Source organism: Cnephaeus nilssonii (genome assembly GCF_951640355.1).
Source record: "Cnephaeus nilssonii genome assembly, chromosome: 11".
Lineage (NCBI taxonomy): Eukaryota > Metazoa > Chordata > Mammalia > Chiroptera > Vespertilionidae > Cnephaeus > Cnephaeus nilssonii.
This window is the reverse complement of record NC_137082.1, coordinates 62896614-62920136: the sequence shown is the minus strand read 5'-3', so window position 1 is coordinate 62920136 and position 23523 is coordinate 62896614. Positions and strand designations below refer to the sequence as shown.

At 40.9% G+C, this 23523-nt stretch overlaps 1 protein-coding gene across 1 annotated transcript in view; it reads left to right on the top strand.

The window, feature by feature from the left end:
- Positions 1–23523, top strand: part of PIEZO2 (piezo type mechanosensitive ion channel component 2) — a gene marked incomplete at its 3' end in the record, with an annotated part of 333950 nt that overhangs the window by 159402 nt on the left and 151025 nt on the right. The window contains exon 4 of the mRNA XM_079783425.1: positions 7727–7769. Coding sequence (XP_079639551.1) covers positions 7727–7769 — 43 coding nt within the window. The remainder of the gene's footprint in view (positions 1–7726; positions 7770–23523) is intronic.

The window sequence follows — 23523 nt, the reverse complement described above, 5'->3', positions numbered from 1 at the left end:
GTTTACTGTTTAAAGTAGATTTCAGAGCATATCATGGAGCCAGTTGATAGGCAGCTGAGAATTCCACACTTTTACAATAAATATTTATTCTTCATAATGAAGAACATGGCTGTAACCTTACGTATCTTCCAAACTGTCTAAAACAGATGGCTTTATTTGTACAATTTTGGTGTTCAAAAGAGTAACATATATGGATTGCACAGTGACTGCGTTTACCCAAATAGGCAAGCACTCGGGATGCTTCTTCATGTACACATTGCTTACGTTCCTCACTTCCCAGCGCTCTTTAAGGACAGAGCATAACCTGCCCATCCTCTGCTGCAAATATGGGCCACCAGCATTCTTCCTTGTCTGTTTCCTCTACTTGCAGGAACCTCTGCCCGCTCAAAGTCTTTTCCTCGCTTAGCCACTAAGGAATCTTTTAATATCCTTCCTCTCTGTGCCTTCAACCTCTGCTCACCACCAGCTTCCTTCTCTTTAGTTTAAGACTGCATAGTCTTAACCTGAAGAAACCACACCACCCTTTGGCCTGGCCTCTTCTACCAGCTCTCACTCTCACATCCCACCTTTCTTCTCATCCCTCCCCATCTCAATGTGGCCTGGCTTTTAAAAAGAGAAGCCTGCTATCCTCCCTACCCCACCACTCTTCACCCTCCCCCCCCCCCCCACGTCTGCAATTCCAGCCCTTCTATTTAGTTCTCAGCTCACTCATCCTTCACACTATACTTCCACTGAAACCTTTCTGGCACATCTTACCATTCTTCGCCAAAAGGTCTAAAATCCATGAATTCCCTTCTTATTGAAGTTTGTTCAGAAAGAGACATCCTATGCAGAAAAGGCACAATGTCCACTCTCTGTTTGGTATGGGCCTTGTGTTTCTAGACTTGGAGGAATGTAGTGGGAAATGAACTTTTATTTCTTTAAGGCTGGCTTGTTTGTTTGGTTTCCATGGGAGACATATGCATAGAACAATTCCATTGACCTACTTGTGAAAGTTCCTCTGAGATTTGTGAAAATAGATTGATTGGGTGTGTGTGTGTGTGTTTGGGTTTCTCTCTTCCAGTGTGTCTGTAGCTATTTTAGTGATAAGTTGGTAGAAAAAAAGCACCAGACTGCCAATCAAACCCAATCTTAAACCAGAAATTTTATGATCAATTATCTTTTAAAATATATTATTTGGTGAAGAAATTAATTATTTAGAATATACATTTCATCCTAGAGTAATTTAAAAGTAGTTTTTTCAAAAGAAAATCCTTTAAATGTTGTAGCACCCTTCATTCATAGGGTATTGTATGTTTGTAAATAGACCTGTTTAAAATTTGTGAATAGGCTTGTCCTAGTCACTACAAAAAGTGAATTGTGGTAAGTATTTTTCAGACTGACCCTCATCAACTGAGATGATATCATAAAACATGCATTATGCTCATTCAAGTACTCCTGGAGTTGAGATATTTGGTTATTAAAGAATTCATGAGGATTGAAGAAACAAATATAATATTTGTTCCCATCTATTGTGGCAACAAACATGTAAATCAAACATCGAAAAGCTAAAATTATTAAATGTTCTACACATTGTATGTGTAATAGTAAAAATGTAGATATAATTTATATATAAATTACTATGGACTTGCATTTGTTAAATTATGGAGCACTATATGGGCATTACAATAATTACATGCCTATATTTATTGACATGGGAAGAATTACATTATATATCATTAAGTAATCAATGTAGGTTTCAAAATAGGATGACCACTGTTTTATATGTGCAAGTATGAATCTGAGAGTCTTAGTGTGTTTGAGAGGGTATTTATTCAAAAAATTTTTTAAAATGTAAGTATAGCCCTGGCTGGTTTGGCTCAGTGGATAGAGTGTCGGCCTGTGGACTGAAGGATCCTGGGTTTGATTCTGGTCAGGGAGTACATGCCCAGGTGGCGGGCTTGATCCCCAGTGGGGGCCTGTAGGAGGCAGCCAATCAGTGATTCTCTCTCATCATTGATGACAAATCTCATCTGGGAATTAAGACTCAGAAAATTTTACATGTCTCACAATTTAACCCAAAATGATGAAATTGTTCATTAGCTGGGAAATTTGCATTACTTGGAAACATATCATCCATTAGAGCAGCTGTTTCTGGAGTTTAAAAGATTCCAGCTACAATTCAACAGAAGTGCATCTTAATATTTGCAAAGTAAAATGTCACTACTGGTTGATTTTTCTCTGAAAAATTTCACATTACGTTCAACATTCAATGCCTGGTAAAATCTTGACTCTGATTGGATATGAAAATGTTTTCCTTCTAAGAGTTAAAAATAATGTAAATAAGGCTTCCACCAGAAAACTTGTAAGTGGCATAATTCCTGATATTTGAGTGTTTCGTCACCAATTTCTGTGCCAGGTTGCGTGTTCAACTGCTTGGCAGCCCCTACAATATATGAAAATACTTTCATTTTTTATAGGAATTTGTTGGCAAAAACCTACTAATTCCATGAATTATTAGTCCTTTTCTTCTAATTATTTTGAAAAAAAACACACACAAAAAACCCAGATGTGCAAATCCAAGTTCCAGTAGCCCTCAACGTCTAAGACAGACTTGGTGTAAAAGTGTTCAATTAAAAGAAAATCTATGCCTCGTCTGACCAGTTTTACCACTGCAAACGTAGAGTAAAAATCGTTACCTTTTTTGTGTATTAGAATTTGAGTAACAAGTTGATTGAAAGAATTATTGATAAAAGTAATCAACTAGGAAACATGAGAATAATGCAAGCAGCCAATTTACAACACACAGATAGAAAGTTTTGCATTTTCAATAACATTTATGCAAAACTAAAATTATAAATGGAAAGGGACTTGTTGAAAACCACTTAAGGTTACATTAAAGCAAGAGAAAGGCACAAGAGTGACTTGTCTAAGGAAATACAGATGACCAGAGGCAGAGCTGTTAGCACACAGATGCCTGGTGTCAAGTAACAGGCAAAGCCTTGCAATTTTATCTTTTTTTTTCACCCAAGGATATGTTTATTGATTTTTAGAGACAGAGGAAGGGAGAGATAGAGAGCATTGTGAAGGAGAAACAAGGATCAGCTGCCTCCTGCACGTGCCCCGACCCGGGATCAAACCCGCAACCTTTTTGATGTAAGCGATACCCCAACCAACTGAGCCACTGAGCCAGGGCCAAAGGCCTGTAATTTTAAACCACTACTACAGAAAAATTAGAACAAGGACAAGAGAATCAGCCCTGTTCTGTCATCTGCAGGTTACGTATTGGTGCATGGCCTTCCTCCGCCTATGGGCGTTTGTACAGTTGAGCTCCTGCTGGGCGTGCTGAGTATTAAACAACATTAACACAGGAAACTCATAGGTCCTAGATAAAAGGAAGGTGGTGGAAGAAGAAGTTTGATGACAGATAACTTCTCCTATAGGCACCCCCATATTCCAAATTTAATAATCAGACATAAAAATCCTTTGAAATTAAAAGAAAATTAATTTTCATATTGTAGCCAGATTGGGGCAAGAGGCAAATGTTAGGAAGGAGAATGGAAAAGGGAAATGAAGAAGGAAGAAAGGTCAACAATACCGGCCCCAACATATGACAGAACAAGGAGTAAAGAAGCTAAGAGCATTGGCTCTGGCGTCCTGACTCTCTACCTGGAGTGTTCCCACCTGCAAAGGGCACATGATAATAGTCCTGACTTCCTGGAGCATTTGGAAGGATTATATTAGCTAATAGACAGGAACTTAGCATGAACTGTAAGCTGTTTATACTGCCATGTCAATTTGGGGGAGAACGTTCACTCTTTTGATAAAAAATATGGTTAAAATCATCGCTGTCTCATAACTGGAGTGACAGGAAAGGCGAGGGCATCAGGAGCACCTGGAACAGACGGGGATGCCGTCAGGAGCCCCTCCTCTCTCTCCGGACTACCTCTGCTCAGGGGTCCCCTCTTTCCTCTGACACAGCTTTCTCCATGTGGCGGAAACAGGGCCAACTTTGTGAATATCCTCAGGGCCGGGCGCTCATGGTCCTGGCTCTCTGGTAGGCGAGCAGAGAGAGCGTCCTGGGAGTTAGGTCATCCGGCTGGGAAAGGGTCCATTCTGGCCTGAACTAGCCTATCATGTGCCCTTCCTGATCCTTGCGGCCTGGGGGATAGGGTGCTGTGAAGAGTGGCCAGCCCGTCCTGCCTCTATAGCCAGTAGGGAGAGGTAATATGGCCAGGAACTCATGGGCCTGGGGAAAGGAGTTCCCAAAGAAAGGAAGTTTCCATCCGTAACTTCTTTCTGTGATGGGAAGAAGGGAGCATGGGGCTGACAGAAGCTGATGGGTAGATGGGATGCAGAAGGGAGGGAGCGGGAGGGAGAGAGTGAGATTGGACAGATGGAGCTTTGCTCATTTTGTGAAGGAGCAATAGTTATGCCTCGAGGAAGGAATGCCCTGCACTTGGGCGTGGTAGCTCCCCTTGGAGTCCTGGGAATGTCAGTGCAAAGGGTAGTTTGTCCCCTTGTACACAGGGGACAGATACTGGAACTTGCTCCCCAGACTGCATGACATTCAGTCCACAGTTTGTTTCCAGCCTCTGGTCTCTGTGATCCACCACAAAGATTTTAGTTCTGTTTTGGGGATGTCTGTGCGATGAAGGGCAATTTTTAAAAATGAAGAATCACAATCATTTCTAACTGCATCTAAGACTGCAAAGGGAAAATCCCTCTTATGGACTGGATCCATCTCTCTATGTTATATATTTTCCTTTTTGTCATTGTTGCTGTTGTTTGATTTTTCCTGAGGAATGTAATGTGCTTTAGACTATATTCTAAATCTCATTTAAAAAGTGTTAAATCAAGAAAGTCTGCCAGCTCCCTCCCTTTGTTTTCTCTCCATGTTGGACGGCTCTGGCAAAGGAGAGTAATATTACCTTACCATGTAAAACATGGCTAATGGCTTTAAAAGAATTCCCCAGCAACTGAATAATGGGCTGCCAGAAATATTCTTGGTGCCAAAGGATCTGGATATGTCTGTTCCATTTATTGTGCGTTTCTCCTTTCATCATGACTAAGTGCTCACAAAAGACATAAAGACTTAACCCTCTAGGGTATGTGCCGTTTGAGGGCAGAAACCATATTTTAATATATCCAGTCCGGTACCTAACATATTGCGATGATTATCAGATTATCAGTAGCAAGCAATGATGGATGCCTGTGGTACATAGGATGCTCAAATTATCAATTAAATTGATTTCTAGTGACTAGAACGAAGTTGTTTCATTGTCTGTATTATGCTTGATTGGGTGGCTTTAATGTTTATTCTAAGGATTTCTGGAAGTCTTGCACCAAACACTTATAACTTATTCTGCCTGCATGAATAAGTTTACGTTTCTCCGCAATAAGATAGAACCTATTTCTTAATTAAAGCATCATGTTCTAAAAGCCTGATAGTGCAGTATAGCAAAGTCGTTTATTTTTGTTTTACTTTGATAATAAATCTAGTCAATTAAAAAGAGGTTTTCTTAAAAATTTTGCTTAAAAATTAATTTAGGAATATACTGAAGAAAATCTAGGGATATGCAAATGTAGAAAAATTTAAAAGGTGCTGAGCTTCTCACTGAAAGTAAGAAACTTCAAGAAAAGTAGCATCTAAGCCCACTCCCCACCCACCCGCACCCCACCTTCTCCTGGAGCCTTCCCACTTGGTCTGTGCTCAGAATGTCTGGTTCTCACTTGGCAGGAGACTCAATCTCTCCTGCCTCTTAATTTGGGCCAGGCAGTTGCCAGCTGCCCTGGAATACAATGTGATTTCTGAGTCAGGTATGTATTCTTCGCCAGTCTCTTAATTGCTAGGCTCTTAGGGGACTAGAATAATGATCTTCAAAGAAATCCTGAAATAGAGATTCTTAATTGTTTTGCCTGTGACTCACAGGATAGATAACATTCATATGGGGTACACTCACCTGGGCTCAGAGCCATGAGAAAATCTTGAGTTGATTAACTAAAATTCCATATCATTTACTCCTGTTCAGCAAAGTGTATTGGAATTCAGTTAGATAAGAGTGACTTGATCCAAGCAGATAAACCTGCATCTGCTTTAAATTTGTGTGTGTGTGTGTGTGTGTGTGTGTGTGTGTCTAATTCGTATCTGATAATTAGTCCTTTATTATTTATGAATAATTATCTAAAATGCTCTATCATAACCAAGAAGTATAGGGAAGCAGCATATTTATGCTCTCTTGGAACTGGTTGAGTCCTCAAAAAGGAAACTGCTACTGCATAATCTCCCATCTTTCCAGAAAGTCTGTCTTATGTTTAGGAGACACTGAGTGGCACCTGATGATAAAGCCTGTGAGGCAGAGTTCTCAAGAAAGACATATAAGCACCATCCTAGTTCATTGTGACTTTAGGAAAAGAAGCAGGGTAGCTTTTCAGCTGCCCCTGGAGACCAGTGCTAAATCTACCACTTCCTGTTTGCAGAACTAAATTGTACAGAAAGGCAGTAATTATCTGCTGTGATTATCAAGCAACTAGTACAAAGCACAACATATAAATTTAGGGATACATGGGTGTTTACTTGAAATAGTAACTGAAATTAAAATATTTTTGCAACTGACTGGACATCATGAAAATGTAAAACTATGGGTTAAGCACAAACCCTTAATTTTTATATAAAATATTTTTTATACTCAGCTGTGTTTCGTGGAGTTGGATATACTACTCTTCAAATCATGCCACTTAAAATAGCATTTCTTCATTCAGGACATTTCTGGTTAAAATATTTAGCTTAAAACATTAAATGTTAATCCTGTGTTTCAACATTAGTGAGATAGAGGCATGGGGTATAATGAGTTGGAAATTCAGAATGTTGTTTGGGGAAGAAAGAGTTTTATTCCATCCTTTCGGGTTCCCTGGCTGGTCTAATGAGCATAATATAAATTAACAGGAGAAAAAACAATTTAATTTAATAAATATGGGCATTCCAAAGATATGAGGCTCCCAGATAGGCAATTGGTATAGGCCTGAGAGTTCACAGGGTAGGAAAGCCGTTCATGGGGAGCAGGGAAAAGAAAATGTCAGTTAAGCAAATGCAGAGAAATCTTTCTGATGTAAAAAGAAGTTCTCTTTGTTCTAGCTCTTTTTCTGGTGTAGGCACCTGTATCTAAACTATTTTAGGCAGTTAAGGGGGAGGTAAAAAGAAAAACTTCCTGTATCCTCTGTTTCTTACAAATAATTAGCCTAAAATAATCCTCATGATAAAGAGACACATTTGGGGGTGGCAAATTTTGCTCCCCTATAGTGTCCTCTAGCTTTCAATATGCTACACAAAAGTAAAAGTTGAGTTTTAGAGAGTACAGGCTACAATAAACTGCTTAATTATTTTTGACAGGAGAGTTTTGCTCATATTATTCTGAACCAAACGCAGATATTTAGAGAATGAGTTAGTGGGCTACTGCCTTACCACAGGTAAGTGAGGTACAGATTTGTCCTATTAACTCCGGATGTAGAATGCTCTCTAAAAGGCCATTTGGAGACTAGAAGAAAGCAGTGATGCATCCTAGGGGAAACAAAGTCTCCACTTAAATTTAAAATAAATTTCAAATTTTAAAACAAATGCCTAGCAGAGTGTGCAACCCCCCCCCCACACACACACAAAAAAAAAAAACACCACACACACACACACAAACAGGGTAAAGCTATCAGAATACTTGATGTGCACTAATTATTTTCCTTTCTTTTCTTGCAGGCTCAACGTGGGAAAAGACATTTCGGCAGATTGGCTTTGAAAGGTAAGCAGGGTTTAGCATGTCTCCACTTTTAGCGTACTAATGTCCTATTTTACTCTAAGTACTTTATGGATTATAAATCAGTGGTATTGCTACCACTACTTCAGTAAGTGAGTAAGTTTGTGCCATTGAGTAAGTCATCATTTTGCTCCTTGAGACTTGGTTTCTTTATAAAGTAGAGCTTTGCATTATAAAATCTTTGCCTGAATACAGAGTGAACTTGAAGATTAAATGGGGCAACTTTTTTGAAAACACTTCTTAAACTGCAAAACATTATAAAAGGTAAGTTGTACAGTTAGAGAATTAGGAATTAGAGTCTACTTTCTAAACTTATTCACCTCATCTGTTAGTTCTATAGTTTCCGTGCAGAGAAATTTGTATTTATATTGATGTCTTTCCAATTATGAAAATGATTAGATATTAGCTCTAAGTGAAAGGTTGAGATCACATCACTCCTAAGCATTTCTGTTGTCAGTGGAAATTGGGCTGATTGCAAAGAAAGAATTCCAAACACCCACGCGTGGAGATTGTGGTATGGTGGCCCGGTTTATTTCTGATGTAATATCAAAAGAGTTTTCTTCCTGGCTTCCCAAGGTCCCATGGCTGTCTGTGCTGCCATGGAAAAAGGACAACCGTGTCTTCAACAAGGCCAAGGCCAGTGCCCACAGTTTCTGCCTCATAGTCCTTCAGAGCCTGCACAATCTGCCAAGGGCCCCAGTGGCCACTAGAGCTGCATGGTCGGTGCTCCTGGGCTGGAGAGCATATGGTCCAAAGGCTGAGAGTGCAGATCACTGAGCCAGGGAGAATGAGCTTCTTTGTTCACCTGGAATTATGTACTCTTAGGCTTGGGAGGAACCAGAAGCTTTTTCAAAATAACCAATCAGCTTCCCAAACTGTGTGTGTGATGGGGGGAGAAGGGGAGGAGGCTTATATTGGCTCCGCCCCCCCAGCCAATGATATTTTTTCCAGGTTAGACTGACAGGCCTGTATGTTTAAGTACCGCCCCCTTGTGATATTGCTCAGGTCCTTATTTCCCACTGCCTAGTTTCAATGACTAAGATTTTTACACCGAACCACGCTGAATTCTTGAATTATAGGTCTCTTCTGTTTTGTGTTGTTTCATTTGTTCTATTCCTATATCTGAGGACAGTCCCAAATCGCAAGTTTTATTGGCTGTTCTCATATTATGAATATTTTAAATAAATCCAGACAGTATAAACTCTATATTATAGTGCCTCCCTAAATTTTGTATGTTTCCAAATAGATATACAAGTAAAAATATTATTAAGGAATCTATTAAGTGATATGCTTTGTTTTTAAACTGTCATCTCAGTTTGGTGATCATCATGATTTTTAGATATTGTGCTAAAATGTCATCCTGTGACTTTCCATGGTGCCCCATGTTTTCTCATTTAAGGGCAGAGAGAATTCTCTGCATTGCATCAAATCTCTTAAAATACAGAGCAGATATTGATCTGTGGGGTTATGGTGCAATTATTGTTGCAAAGACTGTATTAAAGCAGTGCTGTCAAATATGGCTCTGCTGTTTTTCTTCTCAAGTTTAACCTCTTCTTTACCTTAAAGGGAATTTCAATTATATCTTAAATGAAGCTATCTGGTTCTTCAGAGCAGTTGTAAGGGGTATTGATCCTTTCATCGCTATGTCCTTTGAAGTTTGCTAGCCGGTCATTTTAAAGTGGCCACATCTAAAGGAAATGCAGTACTGAGTCAGCTAAAGCTTCACCACTTTCTGCCAGGATAGAAAGCAAAGATGTCCTCTGTTGTGCATGTTGTAACTGAAAGGAAGACCGAGGGATCTGCCCTCCCCCTCTCCTTGCAATAATGCTTGCCATGAGATGGTGTTTAAGCCATTCACTTTCTGGAAACTTAGTGATTATATGCATTGCTTCAGAATAAATACACATTGTCACAATTTATGTGGCTGAATTCATGACAGTAGGTTATGTTCACCTTGAAAAAAATCATCCTAGCCGAAACCGGTTTGGCTCAGTGGGTAGAGCGTCGGCCTGTGGACTCAGGCGTCCCAGGTTCGATTCTGGTCAAGGGCATGTACCTTGGTTGCGGGCACATCCCCAGTAGGGGGTGTGCAAGAGGCAGCTGATCGATGTTTCTCTCTCATCGATGTTTCTAACTCTCTATCCCTCTCTCTTCCTCTCTGTAAAAAATCAATAAAATATATTTTTAAAAAAATCATCCTAGTCCCCAGTGGGGTATATCAGGAATTTACAGGGGAAGGATATACATTCCTATATCTTTGTTGTTGCCACTTCTGACATCCCCACCCACTCCTGGCGCTCCAATATTGATATCTACACAACAAAAGAAGACTCAGTTGTATTGTGTTATTTTGTTTTTATTATAGAGAAACATATCTGTGCCTAACATGTTTTTATTTCAATTAGAAAGCTTCACTTTCTGTGCAGATTTTCTAAGCTTATGAGTATAAATATCATCGTGGTTAAGGCAATGCAGGTGGGCATTGCTTTGTAAATTCATCAGTACTCAGTATGTTCTGAACAAGTGTGTCCGCTAGGGAATGGCCCAATCTTCAGTGTGTTTTTGTTTTTTGGGTTTTTTTTCTCACTCGTGTGAAATCTGATGAGAAGGCTGGACAACTCTGCAGAGCAGCCTCTACATGGTGTGTCACCGTTTGGCTTCCATCTGTCACACTTCTCTCTCAACATGATGTTTCTGAGTTTGCCTGAGGGTGGGTTGAGAGGCGGGAGCATTGCACCCTGATTCTTGTTTCCACCTTGCTGTGGCAGCTCACAGTTCCTGGCCCACAGGAAGTCACCTTGCTAATTTGCAGGGAGGGAGAGGTGTCACTCTGCCACGCGTGCAGGAAGGGGCAGGAAGTAGGATATCAGGAAGCTGTAGTAGTATCTATCACATACGCTTTGAGGAAGGCCTGAATGTGGTTTTCTCTTTCCAAAGCCACACTTTGCATCTGAGACAAAATGTGTCAGCAAGTACATAGATAGGCTTATGCATAGTCACCTGCCACCAGAAATAAAAGTTTCTGCTTTCTGGGGAATCTTATTGCTGCCTACTTAAAAATAACAACCTTCTACTGATCTCTCATCCATTTGTAGTTAAAAAGCAATGAAGTTATTCCTAATAAATCTATATAAGCAGCACAGTACCTCAGATTACATCCCTGGTAACAATATTGTACCTGATTCTATTTGATACTCTACTTGGATTGTGGAATGAAATATCTTGCCCCTTTCGAAGAATATGTTAAAATATAAATCACCCTGAAAACAGCCTGCTCTGGGGAAACACAAATACTCCTAGGATTCCCCCACCCCAACCCCTTGTGTAGACATAATTCAAAAGGTGTGGCCTTGTCTTTGGGGGGCTGAGAAGCTTTCCACAGCTTGTCTGTTGTTGGGCTTTTCTCCCTGCATCTATATTGTGGGGAGCTGCCCCCCCATGCTTCAAGCTTTAGACATGATTGCCTTTGTGGAAACTTTCCGGATGACTTACTTCTAGGATCCCACCTCTTCTTGTCACATTATTTTACGTTTTTCTGTTCTGGTACTGGACATATGGTATTGAAACTTCCCTCCTGTGCTTCTCCTCCCTTGGGGCTGTGTTGATCCCCTGGTGCCCTGACACCGCCTGGCATGTGCTAGCTAATCAGACATTTGGTGGGTGCTTGACTGAGTCCTTGATGGGACGTGTACGCAAATATGGTTGGAGCGTGCTTGTGTAAGAGTGGGCCTCTGAGGAAGGCAAAAGCCCAGGGCCCACCATCTTTTCATCATCACGCTGCAGCCGCTGGTAGGAGGATGGGCCGTTGCAGCCGGAGCTGGCTCATCCTTGACAGTGTAGGGAGGAAGACACGGCTCTACTCTGTGTCAGTGGGAACAATTGTTTAATTCAATGACCCTCATATCAACCATAGAGTCTTCCTGAATCTCTCTTCTCAAACTACTGAGTCTAATGTTCTGAGTTTGACACCAGCTACTCTCTATGACAGGATCCCTGCGGGATCAAGAACCTGATGAGGAGTTCTAGACCAGAATCAAACCTGGGACCCTTTGGCCCACAGGCTGACGGTCTATCCACTGAGCCAAACTGGCTAGGGCCATAATCTTGAATGTACTTGCTATTGTCTTGCAGGGTCGGGCAACAGTAGATGTGCAGTTGTGAGTACACAAAACATAGAGTTTATTCTTGTATTATTATTTATTAATGATTGTATTCTTTTCCATGTGAACAACTGTAAACCTACTTTTGCCCCACCCTGTATGTTGAACCAATGCTTCTGAGGGCAGGGCATATGTCTTACCAACTTTTGATCTCTAGTGCCAGCCCAGGGATTGGCAAATAATAGGCATTTAATAAATGTTTGTTAAATAAATGGCATTTTAAATAAATATTGCTGTGTCATTTCTCTATTGGCCCAGCCCCTACTTTCATCGAATATGCTTTTTTTTTTTTTGATAAATTTTAGTTTCTATTGGCCTTTTAATTTGGAGGATGAATAGATTCCTTGGGAAATTTAAGGCCAATTATTAAATTGTATATCCTCCAGCTTTATGTATAATTCACAAGCTGTGTAATTGAAATGCATGCTGTCTTTTTAGGTAATGTTATATAAAGTGTAGAGAAATAATGAAAAAACTAGACTCCAATAATGCTTTCGTGATATACTTTCCTTTATGAAATCTTATGTCTGAGAAATAAGATGGTTAATAGAAACCAATTGCAGTAGAAACAAAGATAATCATTTCTATAGTTACTGCTATGTTTTTCTGAAGTTTTTAAGTTAAGGTTATGAGTCTGTAGCATAAAAAGGATAATTTGAATATATATTCATTTAGATCAAGACAAGTATTTCTTTATATTGCCTCTCTGAGAAGTATACAGAAAGGAAAAAATAAAACATTACCACAAATCTCACCATTACTATAATTTTGTGGTTTATGAAGTTAAATAAAGGAAATCTTAGTTGGGATTTAGTAATGTGTTGTCAGACTTGTAGCTTATAAGTCTGCAGTATTTTTGCATGTGGAGGTGCACAGTGCAGGTTTTTTATTTAATGATTTCCCCAGTTGTTGTGTTGGCTTCCTAAAAGCCAAGCTTCTAAATGCTTTAATTCTTTCAGACTGCATATGAATATTCCTGGAAACGTTAGCAAGCTACTTTGAAATTATGATATAAAATTTTTGTCACAGTCATTTATATTCAGGAAATGACTAGAGGAAAAGGATGTTTCTGTATTTTGGTGTTTAAAATTAAGCCTAATTTATTTGTTTATTCATTCATTTGAACATTTTCAAACCTCCACCTGGTGCCCACTCCTGGGCTAGATTTGGGTCTTCAAAGAACATGACAGGGGGAAGAAACATGGATTTGTGAAAAACTTATCACCGCTGGCCTCTCTTCTGAATATTTTGATTATCTGGTTAATTTAATTCTGCCAACATTCCAGAACCTGGATCTGCTGACACATGGTGGGCTAGCTAACAACCTCATACCTCAGTGACTTACAAGACCAAAGATTCATTTCTTGCTCATATTAAATAGCAGCTGCAAAGGCTGTGGATTGATGGGGGCTCTTCTCTAAGTGCTTTCTCCATTGTGGGTCCAGGCTGAAATGGAGCCTTTCCTTGGTATGAGCCTTTCTTGTGGTTGGGAAATTTTGCTATGGCCAAGGCAGGCAATGGTTCTCAGGTTCTCAATGCGTTTGCTCACATGGGACACATGCCACTTCTGCTTATTTTCAGTTGCCTAAGCAGGTCACATGGCCAACTCCAAGGTCTATAGGTAGAAAAGCATGCTTCCCTCATGGGGTGCACTGTGAGTCACGTGGGAATGGCCAGAGATGTATACTATTGTTACAGGAAAGGAGAGCATCTAGCTGGAAGAAGGGACGTCATACATCACAGTATACCATCCCCATTTTACAAATGACCAAAGCAAAATCAGAGTTCTAAGTATTTTATTCAAAATCATACAGCTAGTGAATGTCAAAGGCAAGATGTGAACTCAGTGTTATGTGACTGTACCTTCCATTTATTCACAATTCACCATGTCAATATTATGATGCTTTATGTCAATAGGCATTTGTTGAACCGACATTATTATAAACTAGAGGACCAGTGCACAAAATTCGTGCACTGTAAGGGTCCCTAGTGGCTGCTGGCCGGGTACTCCCTCCCTTCCTTTGGCCGCCTGCCACTGCCGCTGCTGCTGGCTGGACCTCCTGTTGCCACCACCACCGCTGGCTGGGGCCTCTCTCCCTTCCCCCAGCCAGCCCCGCCCCCTTATCAAACTCCTGGACAAACTCCCGGTTGAGGGGACAATTTGCATACTACGCTTTTATTATAGAGGATATGCTGGAGGCTGGAGGAAGGATAATGGGGAGACGTGGTCTTGGTCTTATAGAAGATACCAGTATCTTAAAATATAACATAGTGAGTTCCATGCTACCATTTTCTGCAATTATTTTAAAGTATTTCTTGAGCAGCTACTATGTACAAGGTGCCATTATAATGACCTATACAATACAGACCTGGAGAAGTTAAAGGACAGGTCCATGTGCATGTGTGTGGTGGGGTGGGGAGGTGTTGAAATGAGGTCTGCTATTACAAAATATTACAGACTGGATGGCTTAAACAACACACATGTATTACTCACAGTTCTAGAAGCCAGGAAGTCCAAGATGAAAGCACTAGCGATTCATTGTCTAGTCAGTAATTGCTTCTTGGTTGACAGATGACCATTTCCACTGTGGTCTCTCCAGTTCTCTCGGGAGAGCTCTTGGGGACACTAATTCCATCATGAGGGCTCCACCCTCATGACCTACTCATTTCCCAAAGGCTTCACCCCCCTAATACCATTACGTTAGGGATTAGGATTTCAATATAATTTTGAGGGGCAAAAACATCAGTCCATAACAAGTGTCCATAACTTCCACACCACCAGAAGAAAAGTGTGAAGTTCTTATATCTAAGGCTTTTATCTCTATGTGATATCATGTAATCACTACTCATTAAACTTTTCTCATACAATAGATCAAATTAGCTGTTTTGTTTGATTTTCCAAAATATCTGTGTATACTTAAAAAGCTAGAGATTAATATATGTATGTGTGTGTGTGTGACAAAAGTAGGTGATTTACATTTCTTTGGCTGTTGGGAGCTATACCTTGGACTTTGGCTTCTAACTTGAAAAGTAATTAGTTTGACCTTTTTTATTCAAGCACATTTGGTATCATTTAATAAGTGCTTGGTGAAGAGATCTATTTTTCTTCTAGAAAAAAATGATGCAATCTTTCATTAAACTTCTCTTTCTTTCAAAATGTGACTGGAGGAAAAGATGTTCTGATTTGTAACCTTCATCTTTTGCTAAGTTGTTTCATTATAACTAATACAAACTGTTTGAGTTCCTGAATGATAAAGATCAGGTTAACTCAATGGTTAACTTGGCACCTTGCTCTATACAAAATTAGAGGTAACAGCAGGAATGTTTCAGATTTCATTAGTGACATGACCAAATGAATTGTAGAATATATCGCTTAATGTCTAGACAGCATGATGAATAATAGACAGGAAATTCATGCTGTTTGATGTGGATGTAAAATTTGGATGTTGAGTCCATAAAATGGTATGTTTTAGAGAATTATACTAATGATCAGATACTCATAAGTGTAAGGTTTAGATTTCTTATTTGTTCTGCATCTTACTTACAAGTGTGAAATAAGCTCTTTCAAAGCTCTAACTACTATAGAATGTCTTTGCCACAGCTTAAACAACTTAGCTAGGGACCAAGACATTATTGCTTAAACAAAGCCACAGCTTCTATTAGGCATATTTTATAGGCACTGTTTGATTTTTTTCCCATCAGGATCCCTGAAAATACATCATCCTAAATGAAGAAAGTGAAAACATTTCCTTCTTGCTCCTTTCTTCATTATCTATCTCTACACAGGCACCCAAACCTGTCAAATTTATAGAGAATGTTTGCCATAGCAATTAGCATATTGCACCATTTCTATAGCCTAGTAGTTTGATTCACATAGGCAATGTATAAAGAAGATTCAGAGAAGTTAAGTAACTTCTTTACATACTAGATGCCCAGTGCACGAAATTTGTGCATGGGTGTGGTCCCTAGGCCTGGCTGGCAATGGAAGCGTGAGCATCTGGCATGGAAGGGCAGGTCTCAGCTGACCTCTGGGCCCTGGGCAGCACCTGGGTCCCCGGGTCCCCATGCACCTCCCTCCGCTTGAGTCATCGGGCCCCTGCCTGGCTCTCTCAGCACCTGGGAGTCGGGTGGCGGCCCCGCCACCGTGCACCACTGCTGGTCACTGTCTGCCGGGCGATTGGGCCCTGCTTGCACCCACCTTGGCCTGGTGCCACCCGTTCACCTGCTCCACCATCCCATCACGGCCCTGCTCTCATCGGGGCCCATTGGGGTCCGTAGTGCCTCCACTGCCACCCTCTGCTAGCGCCACGTCACCAACACCCGCCATGTTCCGCACTGCCCCCTGGTGGTCAGCGCACGTCATAGTGAGTGGTCGAACTCCCAGTCGAGAGGACAGTTTGCATATTAGGCTTTTATTATATAGGATGATCGGGTGGCAGTGAGGTCTTTCTGATTGCAAAGTCTACCCTCCTCCTTGTTAATCGCTGCAGACATCGCGAAGGTCTCCGTACATCAGGTGCAATCCTGTTGCTAGAGTGGTGATTCTGCATAAATATCATTGATTGTGTTCGCTGCCCCCCCTTTAATTGCCTCAAGTTCTTACATTCCTCATTGCTAAAGGGACCCAGGGAAGCTTTGATTGGGCAGGAGTCCCCAGTTCCATATGCCTGTGTGAACCTTCTGCCCCTCTTCGTGGCTCACTCCTGGACCGCACTGATTTACACACTCGGAAAACTCTTCCCTCCCTCTGAAAGGCTCTCTACTCTCTTTGCTGCACACATCTTGCAATCATTCCTTAGGGGTAGGCACACCTGCCTTGGGAATCTCAGATGGCTTCTGCCTTATTTTACTGCCGTACTTCAACTTTTCCATATTTATTTTCTGCTAGAGAGTAAAACGAAAGTATTTTTACTAAAATACAGTTATAATGAAATCATTCACTTGTCTACTGAATATTTCTAAGTCTCCAATCTAATATTCAAAACTTTTCCAAATTCAATCCCTACCCACATATTCAGTCAAGTTGACTCTCAGTCACTCCTTCCTTCTGCACACATTTTAAGTTTGCTGAACATGGAAGTCTGAAATCAGCCACACTTTTTAGCCTCCCTCTCTATCTAGAACACCCATTGTGTCATGCACTATTGTCAAAATCTTGGCATTCATAGGTGTCTCCCTTGCATCAGTTCACCCCATTCTGACACCTCTCCATCCTGATTACACATACAATTTCTCTTAGGCAAAACTTTTACCTTCCAGATAGTATTCATGGCAAAACAGAGTACTATATTTATGAATGAGGGCTTAGCAGGATGCCTTATGCAAAGTAGACACAAAACACTTGTTGCACTGAATTTCATGGACAGTGTATAAGCTAGAACTGTATCTACAAGATGTTTCATCTCTACTAGTATAACTAAGGACATGCAGAGCTTGAATCAGGCTATAGGAATACCATTCTATAGCAGGAAAAGCTTTAAAGACAGAATATTTTATGAAGACTGACATTATTTTCTTCCTATGGAAGAGGGAAGGTACTTTAAATACTAAATCATTTTATTGAATAAAAGAGTTATTGCTCTCACTTCCGAAGGACAATATCAAATAATTATAATTTGTTGGTAGCAGATTGTATTTTACTTTGACCATAAAAGCACCATTTTAGAAGTCATCCATGTACATTGGAACATGTGTTTAAAGTCATTAGAAGTGGAAAAAATTAAATATAATTCTAGCAGCGCACACATTAATGCTCATGGCTGTTGGAGTAAGCAGTGATGTTTAGTGTTTTTGGTTTTTCACATGAGGGCCTTAGCACTTGGGAATCAATACTACATCATTCTATTGCAATGAATTAGGAGAGTGGCTCATCTTATCCTGAGAGGTTGAGGTTTTTTTTTTTTCTGCAGAAGAACATACCAGAGAACCACATAATTTTGGCCCTGTTCCCCCCATTACTCTTGTGGTGCAGTAGAGGATGAACAGAAGCAAACAACATTAACTGTCTCCTCAAACATGAGGCGAGGTGGTAACAAACACAGCAGAGAAATGAACTAGCATTGTATATCTCTACCCTCATCTCTTGAGCAGGGTATCATTTGCTGAGCGATTGGTAAATGCTGATGATTTAACAAGTCATTATACAGAGTAAATGAGAGCCGTCAGAGAGGCCTCAGGAGGAACTTCAAATGGCTTACACTGGATGCTGTTCATTGACCCACTTGCCGTAAACAGAGAGGAAATTGTTTTCACTTGGTCATCATGAGAAATGTGTGGGTTTGAAGTCCTCTCTGCACTCTGCTCTGACCAGTGAAATATATTTACTTACAAAGCCATACAGATAATCGAATTCCATGCCGGAATGAATGCAATTTCAGTGAGTTTGCTAGTCTTTTGCATCAGAACAATAGTGGATGTAGATGGCTTTCTGGGGAGGATAAGCGTCATCTTGTCCTTAGAAATCCGAAACCCAGTGCAAAGATTTTGCCCCTAATTGTTGGGTGGTCACCAGCACTTTCTGGAAAATAGGTGTTTAATTTCTTGAAGAAAAATGGTAGTAAGCTATAAATGCTGTTCCGTTGACTCATTCATTACTAGGATAGATCACCTGAGTGGTTATTGTTTATGTCCACCACCACCTTCCCTCCCCCCAGGAATGCTGGTTATGTTTTACAAGTCATCCATCCACACATTTCCCTGAATTACTTTTAGAAAAGGAACTCCACCCCAATAAATAAACAAAACAACCCCACACCATCTTTTGGCAAGAGGCATTGGGTTCAGATTATACCTACAGGTCAGAGGGAGCCTACTCATTCCAGTGGTAATACTAAGGTTTATTTCTAACTCTAAAATCTTCTGAGTTGTTCAGCACCCCACAATCACCAGTCCCACTCAGGCCCTGACTCTGCACATGTATTTGGCCCATAGCACTATCCTCCCGGCACCCTGCCCTGTTGGTGGCTCTAGTGTGGGAGCTGAACAGCCTCAAAGGTGCTTGACTTTCTGTACCAAACAATCCAGGAATAACCCAGAACTGGTGGCTTGTAAGAGCCTGGAGGACACATGTCATCTCTGGGCAAATAACACCTAACTGAGGCTTCAAGGGGAGAAGAAACTAGGTAGAAACATGGGCCAGACTCTTCTCTAGTAGAGAATTTCCTCTCAGTAAGAAGTGGGAGGGATTATGGCATCTACAGACATATGACATTACAATACCTGTGTCCCAGAGGAAGCTTGACGGCCAGCACAGTGCCTGGCACTTAGTAGGCACTAAAAAATATTTAACTGAAGAGCTTAAATTAAATTGCATGAAAAATAAGAACTTCATTACAGCATACACAGCTTTTATTAAACATTCAGTCCCACCAAATTTTCAACTATAAAAAAATGATAATTTGTTTTACCATTCAATACAGAGGTACTTATTAAGTAAACTAGAGGCCCGATGCACAAAGATTCATGTAAGAATGGGCCTTCCTTCCCCTGGCTGCCAGCACTGCCTTCGCTCTGGCCAGAGCCACCTTTCCGCCTTCCCACGCTGCCCAGAGGCCTGGAGCGGCTGGGGCGGTGCAGCTCAGCGCCTGCATATGCAAATTAACCTTCCATCTTTGTTGGGTTAATTTGCATACTCTCTCCTGATTGGCTAGTGGGCATCACGAAGGTACAGTCAATTTGCATCTTACTCTTTTATTAGTGTAGATACTTCACACACAGCATTGAGGTAGGTGTAAAGAGAATGGGAAAGAGGCATAAGAAATGTTCTCATCCTGAATTGCTCACCTGTTGTCAAATAAACACACAAAAACTCAATGTCAATACAAACAGCATTTGTGTTAGTTTTCAAGGAACCCGAGACCATAGGTTTGGACAGGAAGGGAGAGATCTAATGTGGAAAGTTGGTTTCATCTTGGTGAATCAAAGGAGTTTAATATTTGCACAGAGAGAGGGGAGGGTTTATGAGGGACAGTGACAGGAGCAAGGACAGGGGTGGGCATGACCTCCATGAGCATCCCTGAGAACTCGGGCCTGGCTAGAGCAGAAGGATCCTATCCTGAGAATAGAAGAGAAAGACACACTGTTCATATCTGTAGACATGCAAATCTCAAAGACCACAGCTCTCTCTAGGAGTGTGTGCTTTACTTGTTTATTTATAAAAATAATGAACCTTTGTTTAGAAGCAAGTCCCTCAATAACATAGCTGTAATCCCATAAATCAGTGATTTTGTAATAGGTCTTGAACTATTAAAACATAAATTCCCAGAATTTCCAAGCAAAGGGATTCCCAAAAGAAATCATGTCCTCTGCATCCAGCCTTGTTATTTTATCCTTGCCATAAATTTTTCTATGAGGGAAATCCCATGGGAGAAGCCAAGGAGGCAGCTTCTGCGAAAATCTCACAGTGAAATGCTCAAGGACCTCTGGGACCATCTTTCTTTCTGAATGTTGATATGTCATAGAATAATGTCTACCATTTAGTATATTTTGGTGTAATTTCCAACAGTTCCATATTTACAGATGCAGCTTGATTTGTATCAAGTGCTTCTATTGTTTCGTCATTTACATTGTCTCAGATTTTGGTTTTCCTCTAGTTCTGCTCCATCAGTCAAGGGTCAAGATTGCCTTTGTCATTTCTGATTGGATTATTTCAGCACTCCCTCAATCTCAATCTCTCTCAATCACTGTTTCATCAGCTTTATTCAGGTATAATTTGCATGCAGTGAGATTCTCCCCTTTTTAGGTGTGTACTTCTGTGAGTTTGACAAACATGTATAGTCATGTAACTACCACCACATTCAAGATATATATCTTCATTGTCCCAGAAAGTCTCGGCCCCTCCCCACTCCCCCAGCCTCAGGAAACCACTGATATGATTTTTGTTTCTACAGTTTATCTTTTCCAGGGTGTCATGTGAATGGACTCATCAAGTATATGGCCTTTTGCATCTGGTTTTTTTCACTTAGCATGATGTTTTCTAGGTTCATCCATAGAGTGGAAAGTATCTTTACTTATTCCCTTTTATTGCCAATAGTATTCCTTTGCATAGATCACCACAATTATCCATTGACCAGTTGTAGATGTTTGGGTTGTTTTCAATTTTTAGTGATTATGAATAAAGTGGTATGAGCATTTGCATACAGGTTTTGTGTATATAATTTTGTTTCTCTTACTCTAGGCGTCTCTCTTTTTTTCTTTTGGACCTTATTTATTTATTATTTTTATTTATTGTTGACATATTACAGTTGTCCCCCATTTCTCCCTCTTTCACCCCCCTCCACCCAGCCCCAGGCCTTCTCCACCCTGTTGTCTGTGTCCATGCATTGAGTATACCATTTTCAGTTTGCCTGCCAGTTAATAATCTGGCATTACTCGAAATGTTTATTGAACAAATTTTTGAAAACTAAATCACATTTTATCTACATGGAAAGGATATTTAGAGATATTCTTTGGCAGTTCTATTTCTAGTGTAGGCCATCACACTATAATTTGTTCTTTACAAATTAAATTTTTATTTCTTGGGTTTACCTGACCTGAACTCGGCTGGCAGTAGAAGGGAGGCCATTGCAGTTAGTGTGAATTGTTCCAGTTGTATGTGCTAGGATGGGGCCAGTGTCCTAGTACCTGTGGCCAATATTACATCCTATACTAAGAAGTGCCTTTCTGAAATCTGGAAAAGTATGAATTTTGAAATACATTTGGCTCTGAGAGATTTGGAGAAAGGATTTTTATTATCCTTATCTGTGCACAACACAACCTTATTCTTATCTGTTCCCTACCTTTTTTTTTTTTTTTTACTGTGACGACACTAGTCCACTTTATGTCATGATTCAGTACAATGCAAATATATACAGTTTCAAAAAACAATATATGTTCTTACTGCATGCAATGGACTGCTATATTTTTGTTCCATTTTATTCTGCTATGTTTCGTGAAAAAGAAAATGCTGGTGGGTGGCCACTAAATTTATTTTATAATCAACTAATTAGTCATGACCTGCAGTTGGGAAATCACTGAGCTTCAGGGTAATGCTCAGCATGATGGACAATAAGCTTGAAAGCAGATTAGAAATTTATCCCTGTGTTAGCTGCTCACTGTGTGTCATTCCCTGCAAGATGATGGGTGCTATTTCTTATGACTGTCACACTGACAAATGAGAGCTGTTGTGCCTCAGAAATGTGTGTGGGTTAGAGTTATAATCCACACACTTCTGATCAAGCAAATGGAGACCCCAAAACTGTCTTCCAATAACCTGGAGTAAATTGCCATCCCTCAGAGTACGGGCTATATTTCAGGTACAGTAGATCTCTGGAACTAGACCGGCCACAGGTGAAGGTGGTGCTGGGAAAGTGGAGGTCAGAGAGGAGAGATGGAGATGAACCAGCCCCTCTAAGATGTCAGGTGTGCCCAGGAGTTGAAGTGAGACCTTGACTGGTGGTTGGTGGAAAGGCCCTGGGGAAGCTCTGGCCTCTCTCTGTGGGGCATCACGTCTGTGGGCCTGGGGTCAAGCACCTGGTGCTGGGCCTGGTGGGCTGTCGCCCAGGGACCAGCTCTCAGGAGGAAGTCTGGGCATGGAGTGGAAGAGAACCAGGGTAGGTAGAACCCCCACCTCTTCCTCAGCCCATCACTGCATCCACCTGTGAAAAGACCTTCAGGAACAATGGTCCTGCTGTGCTTGCACCTTCCAAGTCATGCACAGGGGTCTCTTTGGATGTTTCTGACTCAGAGCCCTTGAAAGTCAGGGCTCTGGAAAGAGCCCCCACTTTAACTCTGTTGATAGAGCACACCCCAGGACCTCTGACCTTCCTCTAAACTGCTGGTTATTATTCTTTATTTCTCTAACTTTTGTCTTCAAAAACTTGGTGCAAAAGGCTCATGATTAATTTTTCCAATTATAGTCACATTTTAAGGTTCAGAGGAGTGAAACCTTTGGCCTAAAGCTTGAAAATAATTTGTTATCAAAACAAACAAACAAAAATAGATTTCTCAGTCTAATCTCATCAAACCATTATGACTTATATTAAACAGTTTTGGTTCAGATGAGTTTGCTAACTGAGAAGTTAGATAACTTGCCATATGTTCACATAAAAGCAAGTGGCCTATATATATCGACCAATACCTCTCCAAATGCCTTGGCATTGACATTTGAATATCCAACTGACATTCAAGGCCCTCCCCACAACCAGCTCTGCTCCCAATCAGCCCCCTCCCCACCAATCGGGGGTGGGGCTGGCCAGCCAACTTCCCATGGCCCCTCCCCCAGCTGGCCAGGCTCTGATCGGGCCTGATTGGGGAGGGCTGGCCTGCCAACCTCCCACCATCTCCTCCTCCTGACAGGCCCAGCCCCGATCCACTGAATGGGGCCTGGTCTGCCAGACCCCACCTGTGCACAAATTTGTGCACTGGGCACTAGCTTTCTTATAATCGGCTGTGCATGGGATGTTGTTTGCCACACCCTTCAAAACACATCTCTGACTTGGCCAACTGAGGGAACTGCCCTGTTACCTCCTTGAGGCACCATTAAATAGAGTTAATAGTTGCCCTTTTAAAAAGTATATATTTTTATTGATTTCAGAGAGGAA